The following is a 20,206-nucleotide window of genomic DNA, read 5'->3' on the forward strand; positions in this document are numbered from 1 at the left end:
TTATTCTTCAGACTGAGGATAACTTAGTCACTCATTAGTTAGAGTTGCTGTAGATGAACAGTGTCCATTACAACTTCTCTCATCTCAGTAAGCGCTACTACTACTTTTATCAGATCTGAGCCTTCAAGGTTTGACCAGACCATTCTTTTGGTCACTGTGTAGTTGGAGTTTGAGAGGAGGTAGAATTTGCCTTAACTTAGTATCTTTTTCAATCAAGTTTTTGCCCCCATATTGTTTTCAATGGGAGTAGAAAAATTTGGGTTCTTCAGACTGAGTTGAAGAGTTCTTTCATTGTAGGATGATATTATGTTGTTTTATATAATAGAGTTGTGCCCCTATAGAGTTGTATACAGATTGAATTTTTTTAAATGAGTGACATTTTCCCATTGAAATATTTCTTTGTTATACTTGGAATTCATCCCAAATTTAGCCTTAAATTTATGTTCATTCCATGTATATTAGCTCTATCCTACTTAGCTTTTAATCTTAGTCTAGTAATTTTACTTATCCTAAATTTTATTAAGGGAAATGATATTTAAAGTACCTTTTTGAGTAAATTTTGTAATGAAAAATTTTCTAATATTTTTTTATTTAATAAATTTTGATTTTTGCAACTTGTCTAAAATATATTTATAAAATTGTCAACTTTAAGTTTCATTTTTGATTTCTTATTTTATTACAATTAAATATAGCACATTGTACATGAGATAAATATATATGTATCACTTATGCATTTTACTGTTGAAGGACTCTCAAAGTGCTTTGAATCCTCTCAGTGAAGAACTTCACCATCAACAGGAAGCAGAGCCAAAGAAACAACCTTTTCATGAATCCACAAAAAATAATGAAGATGGTTTGAGGTGATTTGGGGGAGATTTTTTTTTAAAGATCCAGAAATAAAATGCCTTTACAACAGAGATTACAGGATCATTGATTTAGAGCTAGGATGGGTCATATTGGTCATCTGGTAGAACCCCTTCATTTCATAGATGTGAGTTCAGTGTGGCAGTGATTTGTAGATTTTGTTAAAACGTATTTTTACGGTGGATGTTTTCTCTAATTTTTTATGTTGTGCTTTTTGCATTACACTAGGAGTGAGAGAGTAAGTAATATATTTACTTCTATTAATACTTGGAATTCACTATTTCTAGGTAGCCTTTACCTTCTTTTAAAGAATCCAGTCTTTTCTATTAGAAAACCTATCTGTACTTTCAAATAATGTGCCAAAATTGAATAATCCCCCACCTCAGATTTTATCATAACACTTTATAACTGCATTTTCAATGATACTTTTTATTTATTTATATGTGTATATATCTTCCCTACTAGACTCTAACTTTAATCAGAACAAAGAGTATATTTTATGTTTCTTATTATTCCCTACAGTATTTGTTTTGCATCTAGAAAGTGCTTAGATGTTTGTTAAATAAATGAATGTTACCTAGGTATAGTAGAGAAAGCAGGATGGAGTCAGAGATTTCTGAAATCTCACATCTTGAATTTGCTAGTTTTATGATCATGGGCAAGTAGATTACTCTCTTAACCTCAGTTTACCCATCTACAAAATTGGCACTTATCATCTAGGGTTTTCTGAGAATTGGATGAGATAAATATATGTAAAACGCTTTACAAGCCTCAAAGCTCTTGTTATTAATATGCTTAATTTAAAAGCATGGGTTATTTTTTTTCTGCATTTGGCTGATAAAAACTGCAGTGTAGCTGACCAGTCACTGCATTGCACCTATAATTCTTCCTAATCCTTCTCTTAGCATCCTAGTCTACTACTAGTAGGTAAACAAGACATCACTGTCAAAGATTTGGGATTGACAGGGCTTTTTGATGTATAAACTATTATGATCAGTGTCTTTTAATCATGACTGTAGCACTTGTTTTGCTCTCTGCTTGTTTTGTCAGTGATAGGTGAGATGTTTCACTACTTCTCTTTATTTGTTCAGATTTTCAGATTCCTCTCCAAGAACTCCACCAGAAGTTGACTGGGTTGCTCGGGCATCTTCTCCTGTTTTTGGGGCTGCTTCTAATGTGAAAAATGGCTTAGGCTTTAATACAAGCTTGTCCCCTTCTCTTTTAGAGGGTGGGAAAAATTCCCATCTCAAAACAAATTGCCTCAGCATTACTTCTAATTCTAGACCACAGAAACCTAGATCAAAATCTGAAGACACCAGCCATGCTACATGCCTTAATCTTGGTTCTCAAACAAGCACTGTTATTGATCATTCTTCTTCCATTAAGCAACTGCTTGTGAGAAAGAGTATCAATGAATCAATAAGTACACAGGTTGAGATTGATAATCCAAAAGATGAAGCTACTGAAAAAAATGATCTTTTTGTGCCTTTGAAACCACTGGGAGGCCGAGGAGCCAAAAGGAAGAAGACTGAAGAAGAAAGTGAACATTGTCCCCAAACCTCTTTTGATAAAGAAAATGCTTTTCCTTTCCAAGGGGATAGTCATCCTTCCATCAATGGAGACTCTGTAATGGATAAGCCCCTGGATCTGTCCGATCGATTTTCAGCTATTCACCGTCAAGAAAAAAGCCAAGGAAATGAGGTTTGTAAAAACTGTTTTAGGCAGATGGCTCTTCATGATGCTTTGAAACCCATTCCAGAGGGCTCTTCCTCTAGTTGCACAAACTTAAATGGGAGCTGCGTAATAAGCAGAGAGTCCCAAGAGGACCCCTATTTCCAGAAATATATCTTCCTGTCCCTCAGTAAATCATCTCTAGATCAAAAAGTACAGCTAGCAATAAAAGAAGAAAATCCTGCCTTCAAAATCCTTCTACTTCCACATAAAAGTCTGGAGTCAGAGTGTCTTTTTGGTGACCTGAAGGTATATTGTTGTACTAGGTGTGCAGGAATTTGTTTTCTAATTAATGTTTGTGACTTGCTCTCAGGTACTAATGCTGTCATCTGTTCTTAGGTCACTGGTAGCTATGAGCCAATAAAAATGAAAGGCAGAATGGGACATGGAGATTGTGAACTTGCCTCAGTTCTTCAGTTAAATCCCTGTAGAATAACTAAAGCACGAGCTCTCCAAGATAATCAAGGTATGTATATGTTATCTACAGTATAGTTTCAGTTTCTTTTTAAAAAAATCATTAAAATGAATGTAAATTTCAGCTGAAATAGTAGTTCCCATGCTTTATATTAGCTGAATTACAAGGTGAACATTGCATTTTCATCTCATTTCTTACATTTGAAAATGTTCTTTTTTAATATTTTGTTTCGATGCAAGATACTTCCTAACAAAATTCACCACACAGTATGTTTCCTGAAAGTACTGAAGCAAAATTGCCTAATAGCTTAATGAAATGTTACTTTGCATACCTGTTCATTTTCACCAATATCATCCTTTCCGTGATATTCCTGTTTCTTACACTTTCTCAGTGAGCTACAAGCAGTTTTTGAGCCTCAGTAGGAACAGAATAGTTCCCAACCTAAAGAAAACTTACATTCTGTTCAGAGAAAGAGAATATATGCTGCTGAGTAAATGTAAAATATATATAAAGGGCCTTGGGGGGCAGGAGGGAGCACTAGCAACTGAGAGATTCCAGCTTGACGCTATGAGCTGGCAATTGAAGAAAGCATACATTCCATAGGGAACAGCCTGCAACAAAAAACATGGTGGTGGGAAGTCGGAATGTTCTTTGGGGAGAACAGCGAAAAGGCTGGTTCGACTGGAATGAATGTGAAATAGAGGTAAACTGGAGCCAAATTGTGAAGGACTGTAAAAGCCAAGCAGAAGAATTTGTATTTTATTCTAGAGGCAAAATGGAGCACAAAATTGAGCACTAAAAAGACATGGGTAGACCGTGACTTAACCTGTGTCAAGTTTCCCTTTGCCATGCCTAATTTGAGTAATTTCTTCTAGTAAACAGAAAGGTTGAAATAGATTCCCCACTGTAAAAAATTCAGGACACCAAGAGATGGATTCTGCCTTTATCAAACTCCAGTCTATAATTTAGCTCTTTAGAGTGAGGTTACTATAAATACATATATTAAATATACTGGTTTTAAAAAGTGATGTAAATTCATAATTCAGGTTTTAATTATGAATTTTTTCTTCTTTAAGATAAATCATGTTTAGAAAATATCCAGTGGAGTATAGATCCAGCAGCAGATCTTTCTCAATATAAAATGGATATTACTGTAATAGATACAAAGGTAAGTTAACGAAATGAAGGCATATTTGCTTCTTTCTAAATGAAGGCACATTTGCTTCTTTCTAGTCTATTGGAAAGAGTACTCATCTCTACAACTGTGATTTTTCCACTGATTGACCATGCTGCCATGTAAACCCAGTTCCTCATTCCCAGACCTTCTTTTCTGTCTGTACCTGTTCTGTGATCTCATCATGATTATATCAGTTCTCAAGGGTTCAGTTATCATCTCTGTATAAGTATCTCTGTCTATATATCCAGTCCTAATCTGTTTTCAGAGTTTCAGTCCCATATTAATATCTGCTTGATAGATATGTATATCTTGATTGTAATCACAAATATTTTTAAAAAGCAGTTGATTTCTTTGTTTCTTTCGAGGGCACTGACATCTTTCTAATCACCTATTTTTGCAAATTTGGAGTCATCTTTGACACTTGCCTTTCCCTCTTCCTCCTCCTCCCACAAGCCTCCATCTAGTCAGAAGCCAACTCTCATCCAGTTCTACTTCTCACACACAGTTCGATAATATCTCACACCTCTGTCCCCTTATCTTCATGATTCACTTCATTATCACCTTACATACGCCACTAACAGCCTCCTTGCTTCCAGTTTTTGCTTCTTTCAGTCCATCTTCTGTGCAGGTGCCAGAATAATTTCTGATAATATCACTCTGCTTAAGAATTTTCAGTGGCCTTTATCTCTTTGATAAAATAACTTGTATAAAATAAAAACTTTTCTGTTTGACATTTAAGTACTTCATAATGTGATTCCAGCCCTCGATTTCAGAAGTGGGAACTCTGTATGGTACAATGGAAAGAGTGATACCTCTGGAGTCAGGAGACCTGGGTTCAAATCCTGCCACTGGTGATCACCTGTATCACCTTGCACAAACCACTTAACATCGTTGGGCCTCAGTTTCCTCATTTGTAAAATGAAATTAGGTGGCCCATGTCATCCATTTCAGCTGTAAAGCTTTGATTGTAGGACTTGTTTTTGCTTCACCGTCCTTCATGTACTCTGTTCCAACCAAACTTGCTTACTTGACACCTTGGGACCTTGGAACTGAGGAGCAGAGAGGTTAAGGGCAGAGAATTTGAACCTAGGTCCTCTGATTTCAAATCCTGCACCCTCTTCTATTATAAAATGCTATTGCTGAAACTTGGTCTTTCCCTACTTCCAAACATGCTTTTATAAAAGCTGTCCCTCATTTCTGGAATGCATTCCTTAAGCAGCTTCTTAAAATCTTTATCTTCCTTCAGGACTCAATTCAGTGTCATCACCTGTGGAAAAACTTTCCTGATTATCCTAGTTCAAGGGTTCTTAATGTGGATCTGTGAATTTTTTCTTTTAGACTCTTTGATAACCACCTTTCAGTATAATTCTTTGAAATCTTATTTTATTTTATGCATTGAAAATCATTAATCTGAGAAGGACTTCATCAATTTCAGCAGACAACTAAAGAGACTCATAACACCTTGTTAATGCTCTCTCCTCAAGTTCTCTTACCTACTTATCTGAAAACATGTCGTCTTCCCCAGTAGAGTGTATGGTCTTTGAAGCCAGGAGTCATTTTTCATTTTTTGTCTTTATGTGCTCATCATCTAACACACAGAATTTAATAAACATTTGTTCATTGAATGAATTTCTAAACTGGGAAAAATTAGAGCTATGTGACCTAATTCATGCTGTTTCCATGAGTTAAACTGGGTGATACGAAAGAACAATTTGCAACGTATTAAGAATCCCTGTGTTGAAAAAGCATGAATGTAATTTTGCAAGTGAAATATTGGCATAGAGTGCTGGATTTGGAGTCAGCCCTGGGCTTATATCCCACCTAAGATATCAGCTATGTCACCTTCAGGAAGTCACTACCATTTCAGGGCTATTAGTTGCCTCATTTCATAGGGTTATGAATTTAGAGCTGGCAAAGACTATCTGACAGACATTATTGAGTTCAACCTCCTCATATTATAAAAGATAAAATAGAAGTCCAGAGAGGTTGTGAATTGTCAATGGTCATGTAGATTTTAGAACTGGCATTTGAACCCTGATTTTCTGACTCCAAATCCAGTGTTTCCCATGCTACAACATGGGAAAAGAATATATCCATTACGTATTTCACAGGGTTGTTGCAAGTTAAGTACTCTGTAAAATTTGCAGTGACATTCAAGCGAACCATTATTATTAGGTCACGAAGCAGCAATTTTAGAAAAATGACTTTGATTAGTTTGCAAGATGAATGTAAATAGTATTTTAACTCTTTTAGTTGGCCACTATCAAATGCTGCAAATACAAAAGCTCAAAGTAAGAAATCAAGAATAAAAAATGAAAGTTTCATTTAATTTCATTTGTTTTATACTTGGGTTTTGTGTCATTTAAGAAATTATTTTTAGTTTGTAAGATTGTATCTGATTATTTTAGTAACTAGAGAAATTGGTTTTTTTAAAAAAGTAGATTATATTCACTATGTTCTTGCTAATCCCAATAGCTACCAGATTTTGAGGTAAATGAGAAAAGATAAGGCAGGAGAACCTTAGGTTTATCAGTAAAAGGCACCTTTTAAATTAATAGATACTTATTACTCACAAAACCCCTTAGGGGATTTATTCCCTTATGAGTTGATAAACAACACATCTGCATTAATGTAAGCTATGTATATATTTCACAAGTTTTAAAGGGGTAATTAATGAAAATGTGAATTTTTTTATATTTATTCAGGATGGTAGTCAATCAAGATTAGGAGGCGAGACTATGGACATGGATTGTACGTTGATTAGTGAAACTGTGCTTTTAAAAATCAAGAAGCAGGAGCAGAAGGGAGAGAAAAGTCCAAGTAAGGTTTGATTTGGGGGAAGAGGGGACATAAAAAAGAGTTTTACATTTGCATTCATGTTTCTTGATCACAGAATGATAGGATTTGAGCTTCTGAAAGGAACCATAAAAAGATCATCCTGTCTAGTCAACTTATTTACAAATGAAGAAAAATTGACCACGTCACTATAAACCTTTTTTTAATTTTCTTTTGGTTTATGTATATTCTCTTAGTTATATCCAAAAGAAAGTTTTTGAGAGATTTCATCAAAGAAATATATTTGAACCTAAAATTATTGTATTGACTTTTAAGAAATTACTCAGAACCTTTTGAATAATTCAAGAGCTATAAAACTAACTCTTAGCATATATTAGAAGTATATGTTTTTTGTAGATTAAAACAATATTATGAAATAAGCTTTATAGGGAAGAGAACAAACATTTATTAAGCACCTACAGTGAGAGATAGAGGCAAAGTGATTTGACAACTAGTAAATGTCTAAGACCAGATTTAAACTAAAGTCTTCCTAATTCCAGGACACACACTCTATCCACTGTTCTATTTGTGAGTCAACATTTAAGGAAGATGCTGCATGCCTCTACCTTTCTCGTTACGTTTTCCTACTTCTCTAGAAAAGAAGAATGGCTAGATTAGAAGTCTCCAAACTGTGATATGGAGCTAATTAAGTCCTCACCTGAAACATTTCAATCTTTTGGAATGGATGAGATAGGAAAAGAATGGTGATTGCTACATTTTTTCCTGTATGTCACTGCTATTTCAACAAGTGAGTCAGTAAGAGGATAGTATGGCCAAAAGTCAGTGCTGCTACCACCACTGCGACTTCCCCTACTCAAAGGTTCCTAAATATCTCAAACTGAAGCAGAAGGAGAGCTGCATTGCTTGAAACCATATTCATGCCCTCCTTCGATATATCGATAAGGAATAGAAAGGGATACCTAGTAAAAGAGCTACAGAGCTACAGCTTGTTGGGAGGCTCTGAAGCTAGATCAGATTCCACATGATTCCCTATTTCTTTCTTCTACTTAAGGCAGAAAAAACAAGCAACTAGAGTCTTGCTCAGATTTCTGTTCCCTCATATCTCACCCATTATCTCCCCAGACCATCTACCTGAGCAAGTCAGAATTTGTAAATTTATAACATTTGCTTATGTCTACATCTCTATATCACCTGCTAGAGAGTAGCCAAATATGTGTGATATCTGATATCTAGTTGTCTAGAGCAAAAAGCTAAGTATTTAAAATTTTTGATTTAAAGGCTGATTATATGATCAGAGAAGCAGAGAGTTTTCAGAGTGTGTCAGTTCAGGTTTTAAATAATCATTCCGACTTTGTCATGTTAAAACACTGCTAAATGACTGTATAGTTGCAAAATGGCGAATTCTAGGACTGATAGATGGAAGCTTCATGGATGATGTAAGGAAGAACTTTCCAGCTGGAATTGTCTAACAGCCAAAAACAGATGTCTTAAGTATTAAACTTTCCATCACTGTTTTAAGTAGTGACTATAAGAGATAATATACACATGAAATTCTTAAGTTTGTTTTGTTTTTTGGATGCGATGAAAATTGAGTTACTTGCCCAGAATCACACAGATAGTAAGTGTCTAAGGCTGGACCTGAATTCAGATTCTTCTGACTCCAGGGCCAGTGCACTATCCACTGTGCCACCTAGCTGCCCAGAAATTCTTACATTTGGTGAAACACTGACTTTGGTACTCTCTAAGGTCTCTTCTAATAATAAGATTTAATAATTATATTACTTGATAGTGAGAATATGAATGCATGAACAATAGCAATCTTCATGATTTCATGTATCAAATAAATCTTTAGAACAAAAATATATCCAATTCATTTAAAGTCTGTTGTTCAGTCATTTCAGTAGTATGCAATTCTTCATGACCCCACTTGGGATTTTCCTGGCAAAGATACTGGAGTGGTTTGCCATTTCCTTCTCCAGCTCATTTTATAGATGAGGAAACTGAGGCAAATAGGATTAATTGACTTGCCCAGGATTATATCACTAGTAAGTGTTAGAGGCCAGATTTGAACTCAGTTTTCCTGACTGCAAGCCTGGGCTCAAGAGATGGTAGTTTCCCTCGTTCAAAGTTAGACCAGGCCTCATTGTCCATCCAGTAGCATATTTTGGGGCTGCTGTAGGTAGGATGTTAAAGAATAATTTTAACTTTAGGCATCTGCCTGTATTTCATTTTGCCTAAATTCCTTGTTCAGTTATGCCTGGAAACTTCAAGCATGGTTACTTTTGGCCTTTTCATTGAATGAGGGCTACTTAAGAGATATTGTCATGAGTCGATCTTATTTGAATTAGAAATAGAACAAATTGGGCAGTTTTCCACTTTTTTTTTAATAAAATGTGCCTTTAAAAAAATTTTTTAGAACTAAACCATGTCTACACTTAGAACAATTTTTTTTTGAGGATGATAAGTTAATTTTGAAGAGTATCTTCTAAATCACTAATAATTAGAGAATTGCAAATTACAACACTCTATGGTACCATCTCACACCTCTCAGACTGACTAACATGGAAAATGACAAATGCTGGAGAAAATGTGGATAAGTAGGGACACTAATGCATTGTTGGTGGAGTTGTGAACTGGTCCAACCATTCTAGGGGGCAGCTAGGTAATGCAGTGAAAAGAATGCTGGGCCTGAAGTCAAGAAGACTTACCTTCCTAAGATTGAATCTGGCGTCAGGCAGAGGCTGTGTGAGCCTGGACAGGTCTCTTAACCCTGTTTGCCTCTTCTGTAAAACAAGCTGGGGAAGGAAGTGGCAAACCATTCCAGTATCTTTACCAAGAAAACACCAAATGGGGTCACAAAGAGTGGAACATGACTAAAACAACTGAACAGCTACCAGCCATTTTAGTGGCATATACCCCAAAGGCTATAAAACTCTGCATACATACCTTTGACCTATCAATATCACTGCTAAGTCTATACTTCAAAGATATAAAAGGAACAAGAATCCATATGTACAAAAAAATATTTATGGCAGCTCTTTTTGTGGCAACAAAGAATTGGAAACAGAGGGAATGCCCAATCAGTTGAGGATTGGCTGAACAAGTTGTAGTATATGATTGTAATGGAATACTACAGAAATGATGAGCCAGATGGTTTCAGAAAAACCTGGGAAGATTTCTATGAACTGATGTAAAATGAAGTAAGCAGAACCAGGAGAACATTGTACACAGTAATAGCAATATTATAACAAAATTGTGAAAGACTAAGCTACTCTGACATTGTAGCGATCCACAACAGTTCCAGAGGACTGACTGGAAAATACTATCCACCTCTAGAGTGAGAGCTGAAGAACTCTTGAGTATAGATTGAAGCATATTTTCTGTCCATTTCTTTTTCTTTCTTTTATAACATAGAAATGTGAAAATGTATTTCTTGGCTTCTCAACTAGGTGGGAGAAGGGCAAGAGAGAAAATTTGGAAATGAGATCAAGTTTAACCATCCACATTAAAAAGTAAAGGATAAAAAAACTCACATTGCCTTAACATGAAACAGCTGGGCACCCTTTTATTCAGTCAGGAGGCATGTCTTAAATTGGAGCTGAACAGGTACAGTGAGCTAGGCCCGGAATTAAGAATTGAAAATGGATTGCTTTCAATGATTCTGAATTGTTTGCTGATAAAAATTTCTGTCAGTAATATTAAATGACTACAAATCATGAAATTATCACCACAATTCCAAAAGAATTAACTTTAAGCAAGAGGGCAATAGAAAGCTACAAGATGAGCACAGGCTGACTGTAGCATGTTATTGACAGTGCTTTATATACAGAAATTGACATAAAAATATGTTATGACTTGAAAAATAGTTAAGGTGCTTTTGGAGCAAGAATTTTAGACAATAGAGAGGATAGCTTATTTGGTATGTTGGACCCCAAGAAAATAAATGAACAAAAGAAAATCTTCTAATACCTTGGAATGATTTCTATATGAAAGATCTCTGGGAAAGCATGATAAGATTAGGAGAGAGTACTTAACTTCATGAAAATCTCCGATCTACCAATATGCATTGGTCATGAGCTAGTAATTTAAAACTTAAATGGGGGACTTTCATTGCCAAGATGGCAGAGTGATGAAGGAACCCTCCCAAATTCTCCTCCAAACTGGGAAACTGCCTCAATTTATCTAGAAGTAGGGAAAACAGCTTACCAGCATAGCAAGAAACGTCTGTCTCACTAGGGTGGGAGGGGACTGAAGTCCAAGAACAGCAGTAGCAGTTACCTCACAGCAGGAGACCTGCAGCATGACACCAACCTTGGGATAATCCACCAGCAAGCCTGCAAACCAGCAGCCCCATTGACAAGTGAGAAGACTGTGTAGTGCAGCATGGTCCCACCCCAGTGACCCCATCCCCAACACACATCACCAGGAAGACCTTGACCTGGTTGCTGAACAGCAGTGAAGCCCTGTCCCCGGGCTGACCAACGTGAGGATCCCCTGAACCACTGGTGCCTGCCAGCAGAGAGATCCTGTTTCCATAGCAACCCATGCCTGGGGCAGACCAGAAACAAGATCCCTCCTCCAGGGCCAGCCACCAGAAAAAACTCTGTTACAGTAACAACCCAGAAGATAGATTCCCCACCCACCCCCCACCTTTGGGGCAGGCCAGCAGCTAAACCCTATACTCAAGGGAGGCCCTCCGCCCCAGCCTCAGTACAAGACAGAAGGGTAGTTTACCCTCTAGTCAAAGCAAACAGCTAAACCTTAAAGCCCAGTGAAAGCAGTAAGAACCTGAGCTCCAACACAGAAAGCTTAAGACAGTGCAGAATCAGAGCCCAACTCTCACATAAAAATACCAAGTCATAAAAAAGGCAGAAAAAATGAGAAAAAAAGAACTTGATTATAGAAAGTCATTATGGTGACATTACTATGGATCAAGGCATAAACTTAGAAGAGGACACTAATGTCAAAATGGCTACATGTGAAGCCTCAAAGGAATAATGTAATTTGGTCTCAAGTCCAAAAAGAATTTCTGAAAGAGTTTTAAAAAGCAAATTAGAGTAGAAGAAAATGGGAAAAGAAATGAGAGTAATGCAAAATAATCATGAAAAAAAAGTCATTGGCATGGGCAAAGATATACAAAAATTTATTGAGGAAAATAACTCCCTAAAAATTAGAACTGGTCACATGGAAAAGGAAGTACAAAAGCTCAGTGAAGAAAATAATTCCTTAAAAATTAGAGTTGAGCAAGTAGAAGCTAATAACTATGAGACATCAAGATATAATAAAAACAAAATAAAAAAAATAAACTACATGGGAAAACAAGTGACCTGGAAAATAGATCCAGGAGAGAGAATATAAGAATTATTGAACTACCTGAAAGCCATGATAAAAAGAAAAAAGTTTGGATAACATCTGTCAAGAAAATATCGTAGAAAACCGCTCCAATAGAGGAAGAACCAGAGGGCAAAATAGAAATTGGAAGAATCCACCAATCACCACCTGAAAGAGATCCCAAAATGAAAACTCCCAGGTATATCATAGCCAAATTACAAAGCTCAAACATCAAGGAGAAAGTACTGCAAGCAGCCGAAAAGAAACCATTCAGATGTTGTGGAGCAACAGTCAGAATTACATAGGATTTGGCAGCTTCCTAAAGGAGGGCTTGGAATGTGATGTGCCAGAAGCAGAGGAGTTTAGATTACAACTAAGAATCACCTACCCAGCAAAATTGAATATAATCTTGAAAAAAGAATATTTAGTGAAATAGAAGACTTTCAAGTATTCCTAATTAAAACACCAGGACTGAATTAAAAATTTGGCCTCCATTTTTAAGACTCAACGGAAATATAGAAAGGTAAAAATGAAACAAGAAAGAGAAAACATAAGAAATTCAATAAGGTTAAGTTGTTTATATTTCTGTATGATAAGATATTTGTAACTCTTAACTTTAGTACTATAAGAGCAGTTAGAAGGAGTATGCATAGATAGAGAGTATGAATATAAGATGACTTTGATGGGATGATACCTCCCAGAAGAAAAAAAATAAATGTATGAGAAAGATAGTTGCACTGGAATAAGGAGTGGGGGAGATGGAATGGGATAAATTATCCCACAAAGAAGAGGCATGAACATCAAAATTGGCCCAAAGAGGGAATAACATACACACTCAGGTAGATACAGAAATATATCTTACCTTATAAGGAAGTAAAAAAGGACAGGGATAATAAAAGGGAGAGATGGGATAAAAGAGAGGGTACTTTAGGAAAAGCTGTGATCAGAAGTAAAAGACTTGTGAGGAGGGAAAAGATGGGAGGAAGTGAGAGAGAGGGCAATAAACAAGAGGAAAATAGTATAAAATAGTAAAAAAAAATAAAAATATTAATACACAGTTATAACTATAAATGGGAATGGGATGAACTCACTCCTAAAATGGAATTGCATAGCAGAATGGTTTAAAAACCAGAATCCTACAGTGTATTGTTTACAAGAAACACATCTGAAACAGAGAGATTACAGGGTAAAGATAAGGGCCTGAAGCAGAATTTATTATGCTTCAGCAGAAGCAAAGAAAGCAGGATTAGCAATCATGATCTCAGAAAAAGCAAAAATAGACCCTAATTAAAAGAGATAAGGAAGGAAATTATATCTTGTTGAAAGGCACCATGGACAATCAAGTCATCAATACTAAACTTATATGCATCAAATGGTATAGCATCTAAATATTTGAAAAAGTTGAATGAATTACAGGAGTAAATAGATAATAAAACTGTACTAGTGAAGGACCTCAACTTTTCTCTCTCAGAACTAGATAAACGTAACCAAAAATAAATAAGACATTAAGGAAGTGAATAAAATTCTGGAAAGGTTAGATAAGATGCATCTCTGGAGAAAATTGAATGGGAATGGAAAGGAATATACATTTTTTTCAGTAGTATATAGCACCTATACAAATAATTAACCATGTATTAGGACACAAAAACCTTGTAACAAGGACAAATAGTAAATTTTGTCCTTCTCAGATGATAATGAAATAAAAATTAATTTCAGTAATGGGCAGTGGAGAGATTAAAAATTAATTGGATATTAATCCTAAAAAATAAGTGGATCAAAGAAGAAATCTTAGAAATAATCACTGATTTCATTAAAGAAAATGACAACAATGAGACAACATCCCAAAATTTATGGATACAGCCAAAGCAGTAATTAGGGGGAAATTTATATCTCTAATTATATATCTAGTGGATAAAATAAAGAAAAGGCAGATCAGTGAATGGGGCATGCAACTAAAAAACCTAGGAAAAAATTTTAAATCCCCACTTAAATGATAAATCCTGAAAATCAAAAGAGAGATTAATAAAATTTAAAGTAAGAAAATCATTAAACTAATAAAATTAGAAGTTGGTTTTGTGAATAAAATACATAAACCATTGGTTAATTTTATTTAAAAAAGGAAAGAAGAAAACCAAATTACCAGTATCAAAAATGAAAGGGTTGAAATCACCACTAATGAAGAGAAATTTAAAACCATTAGGAGCCATTTTGCCCAATTATTTTCTAATAAATTTGATAGTCTAAATGAAATAGATGAATGTCTACAAAAAGATAGATTACCCAAATGAACAGAATAAATAAAATACTTAGCCCAGTCTTAGAAAAAGACATTGAACAAGCCATCAGTGAGCTTCCTAAGAAAAAATTCCCAGGACCAGATGGATTCATAAGCAAATTCTTCCAAACATTTAAAGTATAACTAATCCCAATACTTATGGGAACACAGGTAAAGGAGGAATCCTACCAAATTCCTTTTTATGACACAAATAGGGTGTTGATACCTAAACCAGGAAGGAGCCAAAACAGAAATAAAATTACAGACCAATATCCCTAATGAATATTGCTGCAAAAATTTTAAATAAAATGCTAGCAAAGAGGTTACAGCAGTGTATCACAAGGATCATACACTATGACCAGGTGGGATTTATACCAGGAATGCTGGGCTGGTTCAATATTAGGAAAACTGTCAGGATAATTGACCATATCAGTAACAAAACCAATATGATTATCTCAATAGATGGAGAACAAGCCTTTGATGAAATATAGCACCCATTTCTATTAAAAACACTACAGAGCATAAGAATAAAGGGACCTTACCTTTAAATGATAAGCAATATTTGTCTAAAACCATCAACAAACATTATCTGTGATGGGGATAAGCTAGAAGCCTTCTTAGTACAATCGGGTGAAGCAAGGATGCCCAGTATCACTTCTGTTATTTAATATTGTACGAGAAATGTTAGCTACAGTAGTAAGTGGATAGAAACTAAAGAAATTAGAATAGGCAGTGAAGAACCAAAGCTGTTATTCTTTGTTACGATGATATACTTAAGAGAATCAACTGAAAAAAACTACTTGAAATAATTAACAACTGTAGCAAAGTTTAGGATATAAAATAAACTCACATAAATCTTCAGCATTTCTATATATTACCAACAAAGCTCTGCAGCAAGAGATAGAGAAATTCCATTTAAAATACTGTAGACAGTATAAAATATTTGTGAGTCTGCCTGTCAAGAGAAACCCAGGAACTATATGAACACAACTATAAAAACTTTCCACACAAATAAAGTTAGATCTAAACAATTGGAAAAATATCAGTAGACTGAGCCAGTGTAATAAAAATGACAGTTCTATCTAAATCTGTTTATCCAGCACCATACCAAATTACCAAAAAAATATTTTTTAGAGCTAGGAAAAATAATAACATTCATCTGGGAAGAACAAAAGCTCAGTAAAAAAAATGCAAAAGAATGTGGCCTAACCATACCAGATCTCAAACTGTATTATAAAGCAGTAATTATCAAAATGATTTGGTGCTGGGTAAGAAATAGAGTGGTAGATCAGTGGAATAGATTAGGTATAAATTACATTATAGTAAAGGATTACCTAGTATATGATAAGCTCAAAGATTCAAGCCTTTGGAACAAAAACCCATTATTTGACAAAAACTGCAGAGAAAACTAGAAAACAGTGTAGCAGAAAGTAGGTGTAGACCAACATCTTATACTGTATATACTAAGATAACGTCAAAAGGCATATACATCATTTACACATAAAGGGTGACACTATAAGCAGATTAACAGAGTATGGAGTAGTTTATCTGTCAGATTTATGAATAAGGGAAGAATATGGAACCAAAGAAGATATAGAGAGCATTATAAAATGTAGAATAAATAACTTTGATTATACAAAATTAAAAAGGTTTTGCATTAACAAAGCCAGTGCAACCAAAATGATAAGGAAAGCAGAAAACTGTGAGCGTGGGGACAGGATTTGCAACAAGTATCTCACCTCATTTCTCAAATATATAGAGAACAGAGTCAAATTTATAAAAATACAAGTCATTCATTGCCCAATTGATAAATGGTCAAAGAATATGAACAGGCAGTTTTCAAATGAAGAAATCAAAGCTACCTATAGTCACATAAAAATGCTTTAAATCGCTATTGATTAAAGAAACTCAAATTAAAACTGTTCTGAGGTACCATCTCACATCTATCAGATTGGCTAATATGACAAAAAAGGAAAATATCAGATGTTGGAGGGGATGTGGGAAAACTGGGATACTAATGCATTGTTGGTGGAGTTGTGAACTGATTAGCCATACTGTAGAGCAATTTGGAACTATGCCCAAAGGGTTATGCAGCTGTGTATACCCTTTGATCCAGTAATACCACTGCTGGGTCTATATCCCAAAGATATCCAAAAGAAGGAGAAAGGACCTATTTATACAAAAATATTTATAGTAGCTCTTTTTGTGGTGGCTAAGAATTGGAAATCTGAGGGCTGTCCATGGATTGGGGAATGGCTAAGCAAGCTGTGGCATATGATTGTAATGGAATTGTACTATAAGAAATGACAAGCAGGATGATTTCAGAAAAGCCTGGAAAGACTTACACAAATTCATACATAGTGAAGTGAACAGAACTAGGAGAATGTTGTATATGGTAACAATAACATTATCCATTGAAGACTTGTAAATGACGTAGCTATTCTCAGCAATACAATGATCCAAGACATTTTTACAGGACTAGTGATGAAGCATACTATCCACCTCCAGAGAAAGAACTGATATTGTGTGAATATAGACTGAAGCATGGTATTTTTCACTTTCTTTCATTTTTTTCTTTATTCAGGTCTTCTTGTACCACATGACTAATATGAAAATGTTTTACATTTTTAAAAAAGTCTTGAATGGGTCTTCAATCGCCTTCATTTGGACGTTCCCTCCAATGATGCTGAATATTATGCATTTGGACCTACCCATCCTATACGACTCTTGACCATGACTTTCCATTAGTTTGCCATAGAGGTTCCACCTAACAGACTGGAGTCCTTTCTTTCATATGACTTCACCAGAGTACCAGTGGAATACTCAGGTCCTCCTCCTGTCATCTCTTGCCCTTGACACATAACCAACCTGTTAGATAGTTCCTAGATTACTCCTTTTATTCCTGTTCTTCATTTCTTCATTTGTTATATGTTACAGCCTACTCACACCAACCAACCATGTTCCTAGCAATTTAAAGAGAAAAAAAGCTAAAATATCAAAATTTTATGATTGTCTCTATTTTTAAAATGAAGCTTACTTTTAAGAATACTTTCACTGAGATACTTTATAACCACATTGTAAAACTTCAGGTTCTTTTGTAAATATATGACGTAACTCCATGGTATTCAGAGTTTGTGTTCCTTGATCCTTATACTTATGTATGTATGAATTGTTAATTGCCTAAAAACAACTTATCTTTTCCACAGAACGAGAAAGAAAAGTGAATGATAGCTTATCAGAATTGTTTGATCAAACAACACATGAAGAATATGAATCCTATTTGGCAGATAGTTCTCCACTATGTGAACCAGAAGAAAATCTCCAAGTAGAAGATGAAGAAGAATTATCAGTTGCTGCGAAGAAACTGAACAGTAAGTGTGTTGGTCTTTAAAGTGTAGCTTGTCTTTTAATCAACTGTTCATGAAAATTGTAGTGGAACCTTCTTAATCAGGACTAGACCTGTTGGCAAGTAATGTGCTAATTAAATTATCATTCTGATTAAAAGAGGTTTGTATAGTGGTTCATTTAGCTGTTGATTTCACTTTTCTCATTTGAAGTGATTTTTAAAATAAATTAATTAAAAATTTTATATTAAATAATTAATAATTTAATAATACTAAATAGTAATAAATTAATTAAAATGTCATGTTGAAACTGAATTAAGTATTGAGTAGGAAAGGGAATGGGGAGAGATTTAGAAAAAAAGATAAATAATTTCACCTGTTTTCTCCCATTTTAGATCCTCTATTACTTAAAGTACTTAAGACTACAGGTAGGCTTAGAACTTTTTCAGGTGACATTTATATAGGTGAGAGATGTTAAAGGGGGACTGTTATACTTAAATGAAATTATAGCTGGTAGTCTGAATTGGAATTTTCTAAGGTACTAGAACTACAGTCTAATATGGGATCAAGCCAAGCTGAATCATTTACAGCTATTCAGACAAGACCTTTGTTAAGCTGTTGTTCCAAGAAGAATAATCAGAAAGTAGTGTCGGTACTAATAGGATCATCTTTTTCTCCTTTTTTATTTTATTTGTTTTCAGTGTTCTACAGTCACTTCCATATGACTTAGATTGTTTTCCCCCTCCCTCCCCAAATCACATACAATTTTATATAGATTCTACATATACATTCCTATTAAATGCATTTTCACCTTAGAAGAATTAAAATGAATGGGAGAAATCATAATACAAACTAAAATGTAATACAAAAGAAAATGATCTGCTACATTCTGCAATTGAAGTCCATAGTTCTTTCTCTGGATGTGGAAGGCATTTTGCCTTAAGAGACCAATGGGAATGTTTTAAGTCCTTGCATTGCAATGAAGTACAAAGTCTACCAGAAAAAATCCTCACACACTGTGGTTGTTGCTATGTACAAAGTTCTCCTGGTTCTGCTCCTTTCACTCAGCCTCAGTTCATATAAGTCTTTCCAGATCTCTCTGAAGTCTTTCTGTTCATCATTTCTTACAGCACAATAGTATTTCATTACATTCATATACCACAATTTATTCAGCCATTCCCCAATTGATGGGCATCCCCTTGATTTCCAGTTTTTGGCCACCACAAAGAGAGCTGCTATAAGTATTTTTGAACATATGGGACCCTTTCCCATTTTTATGATCTCTTGGGGATACAATGCTAGAAGCGGTATTGCTGGGTCAAAGGGGATGCACATTTTTGCAGCCCTTTGGGTATAGTTCCAAATTGCTCTCCAGAATGGCTAGATCATAGCAGCCTCTACATTAAGGGATTGAAGGGCATGGAATAGGATATTCCAGAAGTCAAAGGAACTAGAACTAAAACCAAGAATCACCTACCCAGCAAAACTGAGTATAATACTTCAGGGGAAAAATTGGTCTTTCAATGAAATAGAGGATTTTCAAGCATTCTTGATGAAAAGACCAGAGCTGAAAAGAAAATTTGACTATCAAACACAAGAATGAAGAGAACCAGGAAAAGGTGAACAGCAAAGAGAAGTCATAAGGGACTTACTAAAGTTGAACTGTTTACATTCCTACATAGAAAGACAATATTTGTAACTCTTGAAACTTTTCAGTATCTGGGTACTGTGTGGGATTACACATGCACACATGCACACACACATAGAGACAGAGTGCACAGAGTGAATTGAAGAGGATGGGATCATATCTTAAAAAAAAATGAAATCAAGCAGTGAGAGAGAAATATATTGGGAGGAGAAAGGGAGAAATTGAATGGGGCAAATTATCTCTCATAAAAGAGGCAAGCAAAAGACTCATTAGTGGAGGGATAAAGAGGGGAGGTGAGAGAAAAACATGAAGTCTACTCTCATCACATTCCACTAAAGGAAAGAATAAAATGCACACTCATTTTGGTATGAAAACCTATCTCACAATACAGGAAAGTGGGGGATAAGGGGACAAGCAGGGTGGGGGGGATGATAGAAGGGAGGGCATGGGGAGGAGAGTGCAATTCGAGGTCGACGCTCATGGGGAGGGATAGGATCAAAAGAGAATAGAAGTAATGGGGGACAGGATAGGATGGAGGGAAATATAGTTAGTCCTATACAACACAACTATTATGGAAGTCATTTGCAAAACTACACAGATTTGGCCTATATTGAATTGCTTGCCT

At 35.2% G+C, this 20,206-nt stretch overlaps 1 protein-coding gene across 4 annotated transcripts in view; it reads left to right on the forward strand.

Moving 5' to 3' along the window:
- RBBP8 (RB binding protein 8, endonuclease) overlaps positions 1-20,206 on the forward strand; it is a 102,174-nt gene that overhangs the window by 66,851 nt on the left and 15,117 nt on the right. For all 4 annotated transcript variants that reach the window (XM_072604378.1, XM_072604379.1, XM_072604380.1 and 1 more), the window contains 6 exons: positions 748-860; positions 1,956-2,565; positions 2,935-3,061; positions 4,087-4,178; positions 6,893-7,007; positions 17,796-17,960. In XM_072604378.1, coding sequence (XP_072460479.1) covers positions 748-860; positions 1,956-2,565; positions 2,935-3,061; positions 4,087-4,178; positions 6,893-7,007; positions 17,796-17,960 — 1,222 coding nt within the window. The remainder of the gene's footprint in view (positions 1-747; positions 861-1,955; positions 2,566-2,934; positions 3,062-4,086; positions 4,179-6,892; positions 7,008-17,795; positions 17,961-20,206) is intronic.

Source organism: Notamacropus eugenii, chromosome 4 (genome assembly GCF_028372415.1).
Source record: "Notamacropus eugenii isolate mMacEug1 chromosome 4, mMacEug1.pri_v2, whole genome shotgun sequence".
NCBI classification, from domain to species: Eukaryota; Metazoa; Chordata; class Mammalia; order Diprotodontia; family Macropodidae; genus Notamacropus; species Notamacropus eugenii.